General features: G+C 39.4%; 2 protein-coding genes across 2 annotated transcripts; both read right to left on the bottom strand.

Moving 5' to 3' along the window:
• Positions 1-8,543: 8,543 nt before the first annotated feature.
• LOC140229635 (UDP-glucuronosyltransferase 2A1-like) lies at positions 8,544-12,152 on the bottom strand. The gene is made up of 4 exons (XM_072309879.1): positions 11,178-12,152; positions 10,530-10,695; positions 9,525-9,744; positions 8,544-8,823 (listed from the first exon to the last, which is right to left on the bottom strand). Exons 1-4 carry the CDS (start codon positions 12,150-12,152, stop codon positions 8,544-8,546), a joined length of 1,641 nt encoding a protein of 546 aa, XP_072165980.1.
• Positions 12,153-15,011: 2,859 nt separating this feature from the next.
• Positions 15,012-19,249, bottom strand: LOC140229636 (UDP-glucuronosyltransferase 2A3-like). Its single transcript, XM_072309880.1, has 4 exons — positions 18,272-19,249; positions 17,095-17,260; positions 15,883-16,102; positions 15,012-15,291 (listed from the first exon to the last, which is right to left on the bottom strand). Exons 1-4 carry the CDS (start codon positions 19,247-19,249, stop codon positions 15,012-15,014), a joined length of 1,644 nt encoding a protein of 547 aa, XP_072165981.1.

The raw sequence follows: 19,249 nt of genomic DNA on the forward strand, positions 1-19,249 counted from the left end.
GACGGATACTAGGTTTCAAGCATGATAGTGCCAAAAAAAAAAAGATCGAAGTAAAACTGCCTAACAAAATATCATCTATTTCGTTTCTCTCCACGATTTCTTTTTTCTTTCTAAAATGTTTTTTTTTTTTCTAAACTTGTTTTCTATATTTAGCATAAGATGGAACAATGAATGAATAGATCAGGTTCGGAAATTTAAGGCTAAGTCCTGTCCAGTTTTTTAAATGAAAATTTAAATTCTGAAAATTTGAATTCCGCTATTTGCTTTGAATGAAAAAGAAAATTGTCTTATCTCACCTTATTCATTGAAGCCAATTTGAATATCAAGTGGAATCGCATTTTCATATAATATGAACCTTGTGAACTTTGTAGTTGGATTTGTTGTGTGCGTATTCCTGTTTACATCTGTAATCCTCTTTATAACACAATTTTAAACATCTATTTCATGTGGCACCCCGCAAGTTGTAAGCTTTAGTATCTATTTTGTTGGTCCCAAAAATTTTTGTAGTTGCGAAATGAATATAAATAGGGCCTACATTGATTTAACTTTTCATATGTATATATGGCTACTTCATTCGAATTTTTCTCTTCACCTATAAAACGCATGGCTATGCTGCGTACCACATTATGCATCATTTATGTGCCAAATGCAGACGTACAAATGAATTTGTATTATTTGTTTAAATCTTTGTTTGATATTACTGTTTGTATAAAATACAGAACATCTCACAACGGGGCATCATTTTCGACGCCAAAACTTGCATGTGTCGTGTCATTTAAGAAATTAGTGACTAAATGAACAAATATAATGAAGGAAACTATTTTGTGTCAGCGTTAACTGTACAACATGTACAATCTAGAAACGAATTTTATAACTGGTTTTGATGGTACGTCACAGTATAAACAAAGAAAGAAACATTGATTATATACATACCTGAGAGCTGCACGACTCACTTATCTCGTTGTGTGTTGTTGTCGGGTTTTTTTAATCTAAGTCACCCTGAGAGCTAGCAGTTGGAAAAATACTCAATAATTCCTCAGCTACTTTATACTTATTTCCAAAGTCCAGTGCAAGAGAGATAGAGAAAGTGGAAAAGAAATATGTAGAGACAGACAGAGAGAGAGAGAGAGAGAGAATAAACCTGATCTTCCACACGACCAAGCAAAAAAGTGTCGGTATAAAGTAGGGCCTACCTAATACAACTTTATCAGCTTTTAAAAGGCGAATATCTACGTGACTTGAACAGCTTTAAATAAATCTGGCCAATGACGTCGTACATACAAATATAATGATTATACAAAAATGTCCAAGATTAAAAATTTAATTAGCACAACATTTGAACTTAAGATAACATGTGTGGTATGTGATTGAGTGAGATGAAGTTCTGTTGCATATGAACCTAAAACGTATGTATATATATTCCGGTGGCCCGTAAGGGCCGGCAGTGAAAAAAAAAAATAGTGTCGAGCCCATATATATATATATATATATATATATATATATCATATACGACGTTTTTATTCTTCTTTTTTTTTTGATACTGTACAAAGACATTTTTTATTTATTAATGGTATCTTTATTCAACAAATCATTGATCGCAGCCTGAGGCTGAATTACAAATGATTTTACAAAAGTGAGAATATACATACACAGTACATGTATTACATAAAAATACAAATGTAAAATTACAAAATCAAGATGACGCGCAGGCTCACACAAAACAAGAACAATTCGAACAAGAAAGAAACTCTCAGACACTGCATACACAAGAAATAATGAAAATTTGAATTGACATGGACCATTGACCCTAAAGTTTCCAAGTTAATCACTGCCAATCAGTACATGAATATTCATTAAATTCCATAAAATTACATTATACCTTAAACCATTTCCGGGTATGAGACAAAAAAAAAAATATCACAAATTCACTTTATTTTTGACCTTTAACCGTAATATTTTCAAAACAATTTCTGCCCACCAATACATACATATTCATTTAATTCCATGAAAGTTCCTTGAACCATTTCCCAAATATATATAAACAAAATTATTTTCACTTGGCGTTTGACCTTTGACCTCAAGCCCCCCCCCCCCCGAAAAAAAAAAAAAAAATTAAATAATACGAATACACACTAAGTTTCAAAATATACCCTCCAGCATTGCACAAGCATGGGAAAAACAAAGAAGAAGAAATATACATTTGGCCTTCATCTTTAACCCTAAAATTTCAAATATATATAACATAACATAAACATAAATATTCATTAAGTTACATGAATGTACATTGTACCTTAAACCATTTCCGGGTATGGGGGAAAATATATAACATTTTCACTTTATGTTTGACCTTTAACCCTGATATTTCCAAAACAATTTTTGCCCATCAATACATACATATTCACTTAATTCAATGAAAATTCCTTGCACCATTCCCAGATATATAAAAAAGTATATATATATATCTATATATATATATATATATATATTCACTTGACGTTTAACCTTTGACCTTTGACTTCACGGCCCGAAATATTTTCTCAAATAACATAATTACACCTCAGGTCATTGATATACATAACAGGTTTGAAATCAATTTAAAAAAAAAAAAAAAAAATGTTTACCATTACAACGCTTTTCGTGACCAACACAATAATCATACCTTTCACATTCATATTTCAATACCACAATGTACACCAACTTTAATTTAAGTTACTTCACAATTGCCTATAAAAAAAAAAAATCTCATACAACTATTTCCCTATTTATTGTGAAGTATTCAATAACCCAATAAGATATGGAATTGGGCTTCTCTTGTACCTTTCTGTTCTACACCTCACAGTGGGATATTGTGTTGACCTTCTTAAAGATGAAGAGTACCTGGTCTGTCGGGGTGCTGGTAACCAGTGCCTGAATTGTTGTGACTTAAGCAGTGACTTGGCAAATTTGCAGCATACATCATGCCTGCGAGCCTCAAGAGACTGAAGTTGTGTTATTTCGAGAGCATTGAGATAAGTGCCATAGGATTCGCCTAAGATCGTTCGTAGGGCTCGTTTTTGCACCCTTTCAATTTGGAGTGACAGCTGTTGTGTTAGACCCGGATGCCACACCGGGACAGCGTATTCAACCAGGGGTCTGATGTAACCTGTGTACACTTTTAACAAATCTTTCATTGGAAGTTTAAAAGATTTCAATGATCTTAACATGAACAATCTCTTACTAACCTTTGACAGCATGGCACTCACGTAGCTGTCCCACTTGAGGTTAGACTGCACAAGTACACCTAGGATTTTTACCACATCCACTTCAGCCAAAGTCTGGCCATTTAGACTACATTGTGTAAAAGGCAACTGGGTTTTACCAAAGTCGACCCTCATAACATGACATTTAGAAGCATTCAGTTGCATGTTATTTGTAGTGCACCATCTGTCTAATTTCTGAAGGGTACCTTGCATTTCACCGACCGATCCTCGTTGTGTTGCTTCCGCTATCGTCATGTCGTCTACATATTTCCAATGTTCAATACTGGATGGCATCAAGGCGTCGTTAATGAGAATCAGGAATAACACTGGGCCCAAACGTGTTCCTTGTGGTACTCCCGCATAGAGAGATCTACTTGAGGACAGGCAACCACGGTAGCGAACACGCTGGGATCGGTCAGTGAGGAAGTTGGCAATCCAAGATATGAGAGAAGGATGGACTTGTAATTCAACCAACTTTGACATGATTATTGAGTGGTCTACTCTATCGAAAGCTTTGGAGAAATCTGTTGTAACTACCACGGACGTAGTACCTAGCTTGTCGGCGTTTTTGGATAAAAAGTTGACAATATCCACTAAGCAGTGCGTACATGACATACCAGCTCTACTACCAAATTGTTTACTGTCAAGGGAGGGATCAATGGCAGACACCAACCACTTAGTGATAAACAACTCAGCAAGTTTTGCAAAATGATCTGTAAGTGCTATTGGTCTAAGCTTATCGATTCTGGCTGGTTTCTCTTTCGGGACAGGAACTACTATTGCTTGCTTCCACTGATGTGGCACAACACGTTCAGTATAGGAACTGTTCAGAATGTGACATAACGGGGAGCTTAATTCAAGTGAAAACATCTTTATCACTCTCGCCGGGATTCCATCAGGTCCACAAGACTTCCCTGGACTCACTTTTTGCAACTCTCGCATCACTTCCCATTGTTCAAGTCTTGGAAGTGGTGGGGTATCAGACGTCAACGGTGGGAGTTTGGACATGTCAAGGGGTGCGATACCACTTGAGACGTTTATGAAATGGGAATTGATGATTTCAGCAACAACGTCTGCTTTCGAATGATCAACATCCGGAACATGGATTATCTCGTTTAACTGGCTACGTGACGTCATGAGCTTAATGTTTTTGTACCATGACGCAGGATCATCATTCTTCAATTTGGCAACACGATCATGATAGAATTCTTTCTTCGCTCGGTGAATGCTCCTGCAGATTTTATTGCGACAGGATTTCCAAGCACTTATGGGGCCGTTCACAAAGAGATGTTGTCGTTTACTTATCAGCGATTTCACTTCAGGGGTGATCCATGGTTTGTCTCTGTTGTGGGCTCGTACCTCCTTCTGAGGGAAGAATGTGTTCAGGGCTTGGTGAAGGATGGAGTAGAACTCATCACATTTAGTCTGTGTATCTGGGGCATCATGAACACTAGACCAGGACTGATTTGAGATCCACCTACCAAAACATCTTGCGTCAGAGTCACGGATAGGTCTCAAGACACGCCTAGTCAACACATTGGGCTCTCGGGGAAATACTTCCTTGGGAAACCAGGTTACCACGTTGTGGTCACATTTTGCCGAGGGGGGAAAGAATGGCAACTTGTTTGTAGAAGTCCCCGAGGTTTGTTAAGATCTTATCCAGGATTGAGCCAGATCTTGTGGGTTTGTCCACTACCTGTCGAAGAGAGCAATTGGCACAAATGACATCTGTATCTAACCGATTAAAGTCACCCAGCACAACCAGCCCACTAAATGGATGTCTCAATCGCAGGTCATCGATTGACTGAACGACATGATCGATCATCTGATCTTCAGTACCACTATTTGGGGGTGAGTATAGAGCTGCGATGTATACGCTGGAGATTTTGCGAGGGAGGCGCCGGGGGCGAATATGCACCCAGGCAATTTCAAGGTCGGTGGGCACAGCGATGTCCGTAACAGGGGAAGGATTAAGCTCGTGTCTTATGAACAAGGACACCCCTCCTCCTCTTCGACTAGTCCGACATTTTGAGAAATGTAAATATCCATGGACTGAGAAGTAGTCAACAGTATCCAAGGTCAGCCAAGATTCAGTCACGGCGCACACATCAATGTCTTTATCTCGGAGTAACAGCTCTAGTTCATCAAACTTGTTAACAAGGGATCTCATATTGCTCATAAAAAAGCGTGGGAAATTATAACTCACATGGAATGGCTTGACCTCTCTGATGATTTGAACGAGATTGTGGTGGCTTACACTCCGTTGAACCGGTAGCATACTTGATTCAGGGCGGTAGGAGACACGAGTGGCGATGTGGTAGGATTTGTTAACTTCTGCACGGCATACCCCAGTTTTCGGTATACCACTGATTCTCTCATCTGGTCTGCTCCTTCTTCTACCCTTTGAGCCACGGTGGGTTTTCCGTCGGCGAGCAATGCCCAGTTGGTGGATTCGATTCCATACCTCACGGTCAAGCTTCTGAGTATGAAGACAAACTGCAGCTTGACCCGCGAGGGAGAGTCTAGGCCCATGATAACATACATTACTTTTATCTTGCCACTGCAGCACAGCCTGCTGGTCATGCTGATGTATGTGAGATGCACGTGAAGGTCCCGGGTTGGGGCTTACGTCACCACAGGTCACAAGAGATGGGCGAAAATTCGCTGAAGAGTTCGAATAATATGGTACTGGTGGTCCGGAGTACTTGTTAGTATATGAATACTCTGCTTGCCCAACATAGCCCTTGTAGGTGGTGTACAAGTTAGCTAACACAGGTATTGCCCAGGGATTTCCATTGCATTCACAGGCCAGTGTACACAAAAGAAGGCAGAAGAGGACAATAGACTCAATCCTCTTAGAGGCCATTGTGATCCAAGTCCAAGAATCTGAGTTCTATGTAGCATGAATAGCAGGGCTTCTATTCATCCCTGGAAGGTCATCCAAGTGTGGCTGTGAAACAGGCTTGCATGTATAGTCAACATGGCAGCTAGACAGACTCAGCTATCGCAAAACTCCAAAACTTGAAACTCAGAATTCTTGAGATTCACACAATCAAACTGGAAGAAACTTTCCTAGCAGTATCCTGAGACAAAGTTGCAACGTTACACATCTTTTGATGACTCTTTGTGAAAGCAAAATGGCGAAAAACAGAGTATCACTGGGAGCTACTTAGAGGGGCAACCTCCATAGGTGCACACACTCATATTTCATATGGGTAAAGTTATAGAATACTGGCTACAGGTAAAATATCGCAACAAAACAGGGGATATTCACTTCATTGATTTACTTTTATTTCAGTAGTACATTATATCAAATACACTGTAAAACTTGTTGCCACTTGCCCTATAGTGAAACATATACATATTCAAGCATATGGATTATTGCAAAATAACACCTCCAAAGTCGCTACGTCAGATTGAACAACAACAACTGTAACTTACCTCCTTTCTGTTGCAATATGCAAGCAAGAGTTAGTTATTTTCATCTGATTTCATTTTGTACATCTCACTATGCTCACATTTACAATGTGTACTTAAGGAATGAGCGAATGGTTGATTATCATAATGACATTAAATGACGCTAAAATGGAAGCAAAATTGTCTTTTCTGAATTTGTGTATTACATTCCTATCATGTCACACAACACGACATTCACTCCAGATCAATGTAATTGTACATCCCACTGTCTAATTATATGCTGTCATTAATACGAATGCATAAAGTGTCAGTAATATTGCAAACTTTGGAAATAAAATCTCAGAATTCGTACTTGAAATGAAAATTTGAAATCCTTTGAAATAAAAAAAAATATATATATATACACAGGGGAACAGAAATACGTCACTGAAATCTGCCGATCTTTCAGTGCTTGCTCACTGTCGGAATAATTTATGTGAAGAGAAAATATCACTTGTAGTAAAGCAGAGCTATTTATTTCATTAATTTCATTTTTTACTTTCTGTGTTATCTAACTTACACACATACAAAACATCTACATAAACTATCTTGTGATCGCAGATGTATTACAATTCTCTTTGGGCAGTAATAACGTGAAGTATAATTTGAAGGAAAACATTGTAGAAAAAGAAGAGTTACAACTTTGGAAAAGCTTGACGAGCTTAAATCTCTTGATGCTCATAAAAGATTGCGTGTTTGGTAGTGACGTGCTTGGAGCATTTACAAGAAGAGAGGAAGAGGGAAAGTGGTTCTGCTTTTCTTAAATAAGGATAAAATGAGTGGAAAGGAAATTATCGCACCAGATCTTGCACCATCCACTCAGACGACATGTGTTTTTCATTTGTTCTTAAAGCATTGTCGTTCGACGACTTTGGCGCCAGGTCAGGGTAAGTTACACATTAAATGTTTAGGTTTTGCATAATATAATGTACATAAATTCCCTTTATATATCATGTAAAGGGAAATCCGGATCTACTTGCGTCTAAATATTGTAGAGTTGTGAGGAGAGGATTATTTGAAAATTACCTGAATATTGCATTAACAAAAACAAAACAAAACATTGTGCAAAGACAAACAATAGTATACAGAGGTATGACAACCTCATACGCATTGATACACAAACCGCTTAGATACACACACATACACACACAAACATAGACACACAGACAAACATGCATACTCTTAATTCGCAAGCCATATTGCATTCTAATGAAAATGGAAGAATAAGTATTTGCATAAGTTCAATTGGCCCGAATTTTACTTCACAGCCTACAGACGGTATGATTCGCACCTAATGCATTTGCATTGTCGCTTTTATAGGAAAACGCCACTCTGTCCTCAAATTGACTCTGTGATAAGAAGAACGAAGTGAAACCAAACAGAAAACTAAGCTTCAATGAAAGTGGACTATAGAGTAAGAGTTCGGAGAAATTTTACAATCAAAGCGCTTTAGTGAAACAGTGGGATTCGTCGAAGTTCATATGCAAATCAGACAAAAGTAGAGGTGTCATTGACTTCAATTCCACTGGTTTGTGCATACAAATATCTTGAAATATTAGTGTATTGTCGGGTAATCATAACTTATTACTAAATCGTGGAATTCATTTGAATATGATAAACAACTGTAAAGAGTTCTTTACAAACGAATTACTAATGAGCATGAACTAATACGCAACTGTGATCAATATCACCATATTGTGACAACGGATGAAAATGTGAAATTCAATATCTTTCTTTGTTATCATCAATTTAAACCGAAATTTCGGTGTTCTATTTGTGAGATATTAATTATGCACTCTATTCTTCAAAATGTGCTTGGACACAAAGTGAAAATTCACTTTCAAGGCGTTAGTCCGTTTTGGCTTTGTTGCTTTTCCGTTTGCACAACATTCGGCAGCAAGCAGCTAACAAGACGTAAGACAGGTACGACCATGCTACAACGACTACGACGAGGAAGGCGATGACGTCCAGAGAATGGAGTTGAATGAAGCCCATCTCGGTAGCTCGCAGTCGAAGATGGTCGCCGCCGAACTTGAGCACGTGCTCAATCCAGAAGACTGCTGTGTCCAGCGGGCTGGCCATCCGATCTCGCAGAATGGCCGAAGCTCTCATTGTATTCTCTTTATAACTGACAATGCAAAGTTAAATTCATTAGCTCTTATGCTCAAACCTTCCAGTAACTCAATCTTCAATATTCAAGTCTCAGTTACACATACAGTGTGTACCATCATTCGAAGTTTTCTTTCTACCACTCCATAGAATTTGTCATCTTCTACAAATCGTTTATAAATGTACTTTTGTTTTGAGTGCAATTATGTGCATTTTAATTTGTTTTTGTATCATTTTTTTTTTTTATTGTGGAGGGCCCTTCGCAGAGCAGGTCTTTTTTCAATTTAAAGGGCTACCTTGCTGAAATAAAAAGGAAATATATAATTTACGCTATAACACAAGAAGAAAATATTATAGTTTTGGCCTCCATGGTTGTGCTTCACTTCAAACTCTTAAACAAGGGATGTGGAACCTTACTTATAGGTGGTATAATGACGCCTTTCGTTCTTCTAATCACGAGTACACGTTTCCATGATCGCGTTACGTTCAGTTGTATCAGCAGATAGAATAATGCTGATTATCACGTTAAAAATTTGTATCATTATCATCATTAGTGAGAGTAAGCAGCTATAATTATTAGACGATATTGCTTACGGGAAACGGATGTACTGTGTACTGTACTAAGTATTAAAGAATTATGTATACGTAACATCCTCCTGGAGAAAAGGGTTAGCTTCAGACTATCTTGTCAAAACCAGACTGCTAACTTTCATAGCATACCTTGGAGTCTCAAGAACCTTGTGGACGGTTCGACGAAACTTCTCTTCGTCAAGATCGCCCAGATTCAGTGTGAGACCGAGTCCTTTCGCTGCTACCAGCTGAGCGTTGACTGGTTGGTCCCCTGCCAGTGGCATGATAAGCATGGGTACGCCGCAGTGGATGGCCTCGTGTATGCCACCGGCGCCACCGTGGTAGATCAGCAGACGAGCTCCAGGGTGCGCTGTTTAACAGTAGACAGACATCAAGGGCGCAAGAACGGTACGAAGAGAGACCAAAACTGATTTTGTATGTGGGTACCAGGGTTTGCAGCAGAGTATCTACATAGCAATTACATGGGCACTTGTATCTACTTCACTTTCACCATTGGTTTTACAGACACATAGGGGCCAATGGCCAAGATGACACAGTGTCTCATCACAAACAGAATGATCACTGTAATTTCATTCGATGAAAAAACCTGCTATCGAACCCAAATCATAACGAAATGAAAGTATAGACTACCTAATATATGTTCTTTGTACCATAGGAAATATAAAGCATTACGTCAGAGTTTGAATGAAAAAGAGAACTGGATTTTGAACGCAAGTCAATAGATAATTTGCCGCTGAAGAAGCAGGTTCTTTTGGTGTTCTTCCAATTTTCTGATTCTTTAAAAAAAAGTTGTACAGTGCTGCGACTGGATGAATAACTACCCAAGGAGGCACCATATGCCATAACTATGTTCACATAACATTCATTCCTAAATATATATATATATATATATATATATATATATATACATTCATATAATCTTTACAACAAAACTTGAAACTGTTGAACTTAAGCTGATATTGTCTACGAAAATAATTCTTTACTTTCCATATTTATCTGTATAGAATTTCAAGTGCAACGTAAAGATGATGCAATCTAGCAATAGGATCCAAACACTCATGTGACACTGTAAAAGTATTGCATCATAAACACTGACAGAATCAAGTTTATCTTACAGAGAAAAAAATAGATTACCCAGCAAATCACGTTGAGGCATCCAATCAACAATCAGAGTGTTGTTGCCAAGGTAACGAGGTTTAGGACCGATATACCGCCAAATAATTCTTTGCGGCAGCTCGCTCAAAACTTTTGATATTGCATCAGTCAAGGGCTGGTTGTTCAAGGACACAGTCATAGAGCCCTGGAGGTGGACAGAAAAACAGGAAATACTACATGCATTACTAGTGGTGTAGACTATTCCAATTAATTTTCTGCACCAAAGATAGCCTATCCCTATCTCTCTGTTGATATTCATAATGTCATATACGTAATGTATATATATATATATACATGGTATGACAGAAGTAATTTATGCAGTAAGTGAAAGAAGCAAAACACACATGTGTCAAGCAGATAACTACACTGTAAAGTATTTTTGTGATAAATTGATTTAAGTTTGTTATTTTCTTTTATTATGATATGTTCATATAAATATAGGCCCATTACATTTATGCTTATGTACAATAAGTATATAGCTCATGCTGAAATCACACTGAATTCATTATGTTTATCATCCCTTTGTGGTGTATTTGTTGTGCCCAAGAATTCTAGAACTGTTTTTCCGTCTTAGGGTTGGAGAACATAAGATTCGTATACGATTTCAAATAATGGATTGTGACTTACTAGTGTGAATAGTATAAAACCGTGTTCCTTCGAGCCCTCGACGAATTCTTCAAGATCTTTAGGAAGAGGCTTTGGGTCTTTGATTGTTGCACCTGTTATGTCGATCCAACTTGGTGAAGTCGGTCGCGGGTATTCTAGCGCTACTGTTGAATGACAAAGCCACAACGCTGCCCTAGCCAGGAAATCTCTCGGGCTGAGATCGGGTCGGATACCGTACGTCGTCTGCAGCTGGGCAATGGGGCGGTAGACCAAGATGTAATCAAAGAATGGCTGAACGGTGTTGGAGGCTACCACATTCAATAGACGTTCGATGAAGCTCATCTGATCCGATAGTTGCGGGAGAAGGAAGCTAAAGGGGACGTAGGAGAGCGGTGTCGGGATACCCATGGCTCCTTCGTGCCACACCGGGGTACGTCGGACGCCTAGTACTACGACGAACGGCACATCGAGGTAAGCCGCAATCACAGCATCGCATGCATCTACGACGGGCGTTGTAAGTACCAGGTCAATATCGGCATGTTTTAGCCTTTCTAGTGTCTCTTCGTGCTTGAAGAGTTCGAAGCACCCAAATGTTCGCATTTCCCATACTAGCCGGAGCCGCTCATCGCGCAGCATTTCCGTGAATGACATACTGGCCAAGCTGGAAGCTCCTGTGGCCTTGAAATCTTTTATGATCTTCATTTGTTCGTCCGTTTTTGAGTTCGGGTAGGTGATATTGCTGGAGTACGAGTTTGGCACGAAGCCTTTGGTGCCAATCTTATCCATGAGAAGGAGAGTCACGTGATGTCCCCTCTCAATCAGAGCCTGGGTAAGGTGACTGAGACCCATGTAGTGGCTCGGCATAGAGAACAGACTCGTCCTAGCAAGCAGAATATTGGCGCCCGACGAAGCAGGCACCAAAGCGTAGAGAACAGTAACGAGGAGAACCGGTGTCAGCCATGGCTTGGAAAATGAATTATGCGACAGAAATCTCATGCTGGCACCTGAAACGATTGCACGGTATAACAACAAGATAATGACAGGACGAAAGTGCTATTTCCCACTCGGCTATGTACGTGTCTGCCAGCACTTTCCGATTTTTTCGTAATGCACCGCGAGCTCACAAGTAGGCTTATACACTTGTGAAGGTTAGCCCGTTTTGCCATATACACGTCGAAGCGCTGCTCATGTTCGAGGGCCTGAATGGAAGGTCAAACGAGCACCAAAGCGAGTCAATGAAGTAGACAGTTGTGTTTATACTAGCAAGCTGAATGGGGTCAAAGTCAAACAGACCGAAAAAAAAAAAAATACAGTACCAACTACGCATGACGCAAAATCTATGAAGAAAAGGTAGGCGTGGTTTGGAAATGAAACAGAAATGGATTATACATGCAATCCCGAGAAAGTTCATGTGTGTATGTGTGTGTGTGTGTGTGTGGGGGGGGGGTGATGGAAGGTGGGATTTGTAAGTTTCTTTCCCTGCTGGAAAGAATTAACACAGTGATCCACAGTTTAAAACACAATGTAAAATACTCACAGGGTGAACATTGGAAACACAGTTTGAAATCTCTTCACACTGTTAGACCTCAGCGTTTTAACATTGAACACATAGGCCCGAATTCACGAAGGTAATACAAATGAAACTATGGTTTAAACCATGGACAAGAACTACGGAGCGCCAAGTGTCGCACGGAATATTTCGTTACGAAATTGGTCATTTCGTGGACAAAATTACCGTTTCGTTAACGAAATGTTAATTTAGTTACAAAATGTTGTCATTTTGTTACAAAATATTCATTTCATCGACGAAATGACTGACTTCGTAACGAAATATTCCATGCAACACTTGGCGCTCCATGGTTATGTCCATGGTTTCATTTGTACCAACTTCGTGAATTCGGGTCATTGTGAATCACCAGTTCATATCCGGAAACAGAATATAACTATCACAAAAACCAAACCACAGTGTGAAGTCAATTTCATGCACACTGTTAAATTCGAGCGTTTTTACAAAGCCGACAATGTCACACTGTGGGGCATTGTTTTTTGTTGTTGTTTTTTTTTCAGCAGGGTAACACAGCCCCCTCCCCCCCCCCCCCCAGAAATAAGACCAAAAAAAAAAAGTTTCAACCGGCGGGTGATTTCAAGTTCGGCGCTTGTGCTAGTGCTAATGCTGGTCCCCCAAATAACAGCCTTAAATTGAGCTCCAAACCGGAACCCCGAACTGGCTTGTTAGAGTCTTGCATTGTTCATTGGATAGATCGATATTATACACAATATTAGTTACATGAGATAAAGGGCGCAAATTCAAGCAGCGAATTATCCATACTTTTGAAGTAACCATTTTGGTTGAACGTTAACCTCGACAGAACACACACTTCATGATGTTCCCAAACGCTGAAATACTCAGTAGGCTCTCTTGCTTGTCGGCATTCAGTATCCCCAGATACAAAGTCCCCGTAGAGAGAGAAGGGCAGAGGTGATCATGGGGCATCGCCCTCTGTAGTTTGTACATGATCACAAAAACGTGATGGTATGCTAAAACAAATATCCCGTTTAGTGTTATTTTAATCTGGGCCCCGTTTCATAAAAAGTTGATATAATAGCAACTCTTGCTAGAATGGCAATTGTCATGGTAACGATGAGAATCCAGCTTCCTGATTGGCTTTTGCGATTGGAAGTTGCCATGCCAGCGAGAGTTGCCATCCTAACATCTTTTTATAAAACGGGGTCCTGGAATATCAAACGAATGGATTTGCGCCTCATCTATAAGAGTATAATTATAACATTTTGCAGAATTTTTATATCCATAATGACACTGCTGGTTTACTCCCCATATTAATGCAAACAATCTGGGATAATAACGCGAGTTTATGAAGTATGTAAAAAAGAACAGGCCAAGAGCAGACGAGCTAATGATGTAAGGAGCAAGATTCAAGAATGTGGCATTCTCATCATAAATGAGAAGGTGAAAAAGGATTGGCAACAACATTTCATTATGTCACACAGCATGCAACATACTCTGAAATCATGAGATTTTTTGGAGGGGGAAGGGGAGCGGGTGTAGGGTAACACTGATCCGCAGCCTCCCGCCCCCATCTCCCACCTTAGAAAAGAGAGAGAGAGAGAGAGAGAGAGAGAGAAAAAAAACACGTTCCGAAGACTCCTTCCGCTGCATTGGAAAGCGCAGTACTCTCCAGTTGTGAGGGGAGGATCATTTGAAAGTTTGTGTTGCATAGACATACATACACAAACGGCTCAGACTTAATTGGTGTGTCATATTGCATTTTAATAGAAAGTATTTGCAAAGTTCAGTTGACCCCAATTTTACAACATAGCACACAAACAATACATTTACTGTCTTAACGCACAATAATTTTCTTCGCTTTTATAGTAAGCTCCACGCCATCCTCAATCTGATTTTTATAAGACGAGCAAAGTGTAAATGGGGGTGTCATAATTTCACTGAAACCGGACTCGACCGATTAAGATTTCTGAGTAATTTTACTATTTAGCACACGGAAACAGTGTGATACCATTAATTTCACTTCAACTGGTTCGTGCATACAGATTCTCTGTCAAAATACACAATAAACCAAAGTAATACTTGTTGTCTAGGTTGTCTACACTGTTCCTTGACCAATAAGATATCGCTCAACAAGAAAAAACAAAACAAAATACAAACAAAATCATTATACCTTAAAAGAAAATCTTCAGAGCCTTTATGGGAAAGACTACCACTCTATTGAGGTGCATACCAAAAAAGAAAAAAAAAGTTTCTGTGTAATTTTGTTCGTTTTTACTCCTTTCTTCAAAATGCACTTAGAAATTAAGTGGTAGCTCAGTTCAAAGGCGTCAATCGGTTTTGCTTTTATGGTGCTTTCGTTTGCACAACAGTCGGCAGCATGCTGCTAACAAGACGTAAGACAGGTACGACCACGCTACAGCGGCTACGACGAGGAAGGCGATGACGTCCAGAGAATGGAGTTGAATGAAGCCCATCTCGGTCGCTCGTAGACGAAGATGGTCGCCGCCGAACTTGACCACGTGCTCAATCCAGAAGACTGCCGTGTCCAGCGGACTGGCCATCTGATCCCGCAGAATGGCCGAAGCTCTCACTGTATTCTCTTTGTAACTACGACATAGAAGAGATAAAAATGGAACTTCATTGTCGTATCTATATAGATAATTGCAACTCTACAGAGATTTGCGCCCTAATTCATAAAGACAGCTACATGTATTGCAATTTTCTATAATCATTTCTGCGATGATGCAGTTATTTGTGCAGTGCAACTTCAATTACTCCATACTGAGTAGATGTTTCCTTGATGCTGACGCAGTGTATAGTAACTGCCGCCATAACTGCAGTTTTTATCATTATAAACCTTTTCCTATAAAATTGGACCATAAAAGATATCTACTACATCACAGCAAATGATATACACACTTGCACATGATACACAAAAAGAAACAATAACAAACATGACGCTCCTTTCTATATTTCTTCCTTGCCTTTCATACACAATGGATGTTAAATGGAGAGAAACCAATGAAAACCAATATTATCATCGAAAGCATCATCATTGAGAGCACTGAAATTACACGTCTGCTTACAGGAAACGGATTATGATGTATTAAATACACAAGGATTGGTCATTTTCAGAAGCAAAGAAAAACTTTTGGACCGCCTTAAAGAACCAGACTATCAATTCAGATCATTGCATACCTCGGAGTCTCTAAAATTTCGTGGACAGTTCGACGAAACTTCTCTTCGTCAAGATCGCCCAGATTCAGTGTGAGACCCATTCCTTTCGCTGCTACCAGGTGAGCGTTGACTGGTTGGTCCCCCGCCAGTGGCATGATAAGCATGGGTACGCCGCAGTGGATGGCCTCATGTACGCCACCGGCGCCACCGTGGTAGATCAGCAGACGAGCTCCAGGGCGCGCTGTTACACAGGAGACACACATCGGGGGCACAAGGTCAGTAAGAATAGAGACCAAAACTCGTTACCATTTGACCATGGGTGCAAGGCTTTAGCAGCAGAATATCTTCATAATAATGACCTATATGCACTTGTATCTACTTCACCTTCATTATTGGTTTGAGAGACAAATAGGCGCCAAATGACACAGATGTAAAAGCAGTCCCTATTTAGATTAGACGCAAAGTCAATCATGAGCACAATAAGTTTGGATTCTGACTCGACGATTACACGCGTTTTCCGTCCAATAAAGCAAGTGACTTAAAACACACCACATATAAGAATGAAATGTTTCACAAACGCAACGATCATAGTAATTACATTATACAGTGTAGATGAAGAACAATCTGCTACCGAACCAAACTCTTACCATAATCAATGCATACTATGTTCTTAGACGACATAAAAGGTATTTTGTTTTCTAGATATGAAGAGCTTTCAACCAAAACGCGCTAAATCCCTTGAAAATGATGGATTTTAGCACCTTTTGAAAGCAAATTCTTCATATGTAAATTAAAAGCATTCAATACCTCCAAGTTCGAATGAATCAGAAAACTGGATTTTGAACTCACGTCATGAGATGTTCCGCCGATGAAGAAACAGCTTCACCTGGCTTTCTTCCAGTTTTCTGATTCATTAAAAAGAATAGTTGTAGAGTACTGCGACTAGGTGAATAACTACCCAAGAAGGCACCGTATGCCATATATTCACGTAACATTCATTCGTGAAAATTTTCTTTACAACAAAACGTTGAACTTTTGACCTATAGCTGATATTGTCCAAGAAAAAATAACTTTTTACTATATCTATCTTTTTATAGAATAAGAGCAATGTGAAGTAGAGATGATGCAATCGAGTAATGGTCTCCAAACACTCTATACGGATTGCATCATAACACTGAGATAATAAAAGTTGATATGGTACCGACAAAAAAAAAAAAAAAAGAAATAGATTACCTAGCAGATCACGTTGAGGCAGCCAATCAACAATCAGAGTGTTGTTGCCAAGGTAACGAGGTTTAGGACCGATATACCTCCAAATAATTCTTTGCGGCAGCTCGCTCAAAACTTTTGATATTGCATCAGTTAAAGGCTGGTTGTTCAAGGACACAGTCATAGAGCCCTGGTGGTGGAAACAAAAAACAGGAAACACTAAATATGCATCAAGAGTGATGTAGACTATTTTAATGAATTTTCTGCAACAAAGATACCCCCTTCTTGTCTATCTCTATCTGTTGATAGTCAAAATGGCATATATATATATTAGTGGTTCACAATTTACAAGCATGGTTTTCAGTGGACCTCTCATTTTTTTTTTTTTTTTTTTACTCCAGACATAACTTTGTATTTTGCCGGTATGCATGTATAATATCATATTTGTTATCCATTATCTACCAATCAAAGTCGAATACATGCCTATGTATTATCTTCTGATTCATTTCGTGTTATGTTTGCCGAAAAGAAAGAATGAAATAAATGAAATGAATGAAATGATATATATATATATATATATATATATATATATATATATATATATATGTGTGTGTGTGTGTGTGTGTGTGACATGATGTTATGCAACAACAAGCAAGCAAAACACACGTCTGTCAAGCAGGTGACTATACACTTGGAAGTATTGCTATATGAATAATATGTTAGGACAGAAGAGTTTTTTCGCAAAAACCGATAAGTCCATTTTTGAAGATTTTGAAGTACGGTCTCTGTTATAAAGTACAAAATAATACCTTTTAAGTCATATATTGGTCATTACATATAAAGATACATTTTTGAAGTTATGGTTAAAAGAAGCGAAAATGTTCTTATTATTCTCTTTATTTTCCATGACCTTTAATCGCAGATATTTCCATTTGGCAAATATGGACTTATCGGTTTTTGCGAACAAACTCTTCGTTTGTTTCTGTTTGTCATTTCTCTTATTTGGTGATAATTATGTCCGTATAAAGGTTCATTATTTACAGTAACTACATAGCTCATGCTGAAATCACACTGAACTCATGTTTATTACTCCATTATTGTTTGATTTGTTAAGCTCAAGACTTCTAGAAATGATTTTCTTCCTTAGAGTCAGAGAAGATATTAAGATTAGTACGATTTCAAATGATGGATTGTGACTTACTAGTGTGAATAGTATAAAACCGTGTTCCTTCGAGCCCTCGACGAATTCTTCAAGATCTTTAGGAAGAGGCTTTGGGTCTTTGATTGTTGCACCTGTAATATCGATCCAATTTGGAGATCTCGGTCGCGGGTACTCTAGGGCTACTGTTGAATGACAAAGCCACAACGCTGCCCTAGCCAGGAAATCTCTTGGGCTGAGATCGGGTCGGATACCGTACATCGTCTGCAGCTGGGCAATTGGGCGGTAGGCCAAGATGTAATCTAAGAAAGGTTGAATGGTGTTGGAGGCTACCAAATTCAACAGGCGTTCGATGAAGCTCATCTGATCGGAGAGATTAGGATGGGCGAAGCTAAACGGGACGTAGGACAGCGGCGTCGGGATACTCATGTGTCCCTCGTGCCACACGGGCGATCGTCGGGAGCCTAGTACTACGATGAACGGCACATCGAGGTAAGCCGCTACCACAATATCACACGCATCTACGACGGGCGATGTAAGTACCAGGTCAATATCTGCATCCTGTAGCCTTTTTAGCGTCTCTTTGTGCTCAAAGAGTTCGAAGCACCCAAAGGTTCGCATTTCCCATGCTAGTCGGAGCCGCTTATCACGCAGGATTTCCGTGAATGACATACTGGCCATGCTAGAAACTCCTGTGGCTTTGAGATCATTGATGATCTTCAGTTGTTCGTCCGTTTTTGAGTTCGGGTAGGTGATGTTGCTGGAGTACGAGTTTGGCACGAAGCCTTTGGTGCCAATCTTATCCATGAGAAGGAGAGTCACGTGATGTCCCCTCTCAATCAGAGCCTGGGTAACGTGACTGAGACCCATGTAGTGGCTCGGCATAGAGAACAGACTCGTCCTAGCAAGCAGAATATTGGCGCCCGACGAAGCAGGCACCAAAGCGTAGAGAACAGTAACGAGGAGAACCGGTGTAAGCCACCCCTGGGCAAACGAAGAGTTAGACGACAAAAACCTCAT

This window comes from Diadema setosum, chromosome 6 (genome assembly GCF_964275005.1).
Source record: "Diadema setosum chromosome 6, eeDiaSeto1, whole genome shotgun sequence".
NCBI classification, from domain to species: domain Eukaryota; kingdom Metazoa; phylum Echinodermata; class Echinoidea; order Diadematoida; family Diadematidae; genus Diadema; species Diadema setosum.

What these genes read in the sequence shown, in the direction of transcription:
- LOC140229635 (XM_072309879.1), bottom strand. Translation starts at nt 12,152, where the DNA reads ATGAGATTTCTGTCGCATAATTCATTTTCCAAGCCATGGCTGACACCG. An exon ending in GTTTTATACTATTCACACTA is followed by an intron (nt 10,696 to 11,177) that starts GTAAGTCACAAT and finishes GTCCACCTCCAG; the next exon opens with GGCTCTATGACTGTGTCCTT. An exon ending in AAGGTTCTTGAGACTCCAAG is followed by an intron (nt 8,824 to 9,524) that starts GTATGCTATGAA and finishes TTGCATTGTCAG; the next exon opens with TTATAAAGAGAATACAATGA.
- LOC140229636 (XM_072309880.1), bottom strand. Translation starts at nt 19,249, where the DNA reads ATGAGGTTTTTGTCGTCTAACTCTTCGTTTGCCCAGGGGTGGCTTACA. An exon ending in GCCTCAACGTGATCTGCTAG is followed by an intron (nt 16,103 to 17,094) that starts GTAATCTATTTC and finishes CCTGTGTAACAG; the next exon opens with CGCGCCCTGGAGCTCGTCTG. An exon ending in GAAATTTTAGAGACTCCGAG is followed by an intron (nt 15,292 to 15,882) that starts GTATGCAATGAT and finishes TCTATGTCGTAG; the next exon opens with TTACAAAGAGAATACAGTGA.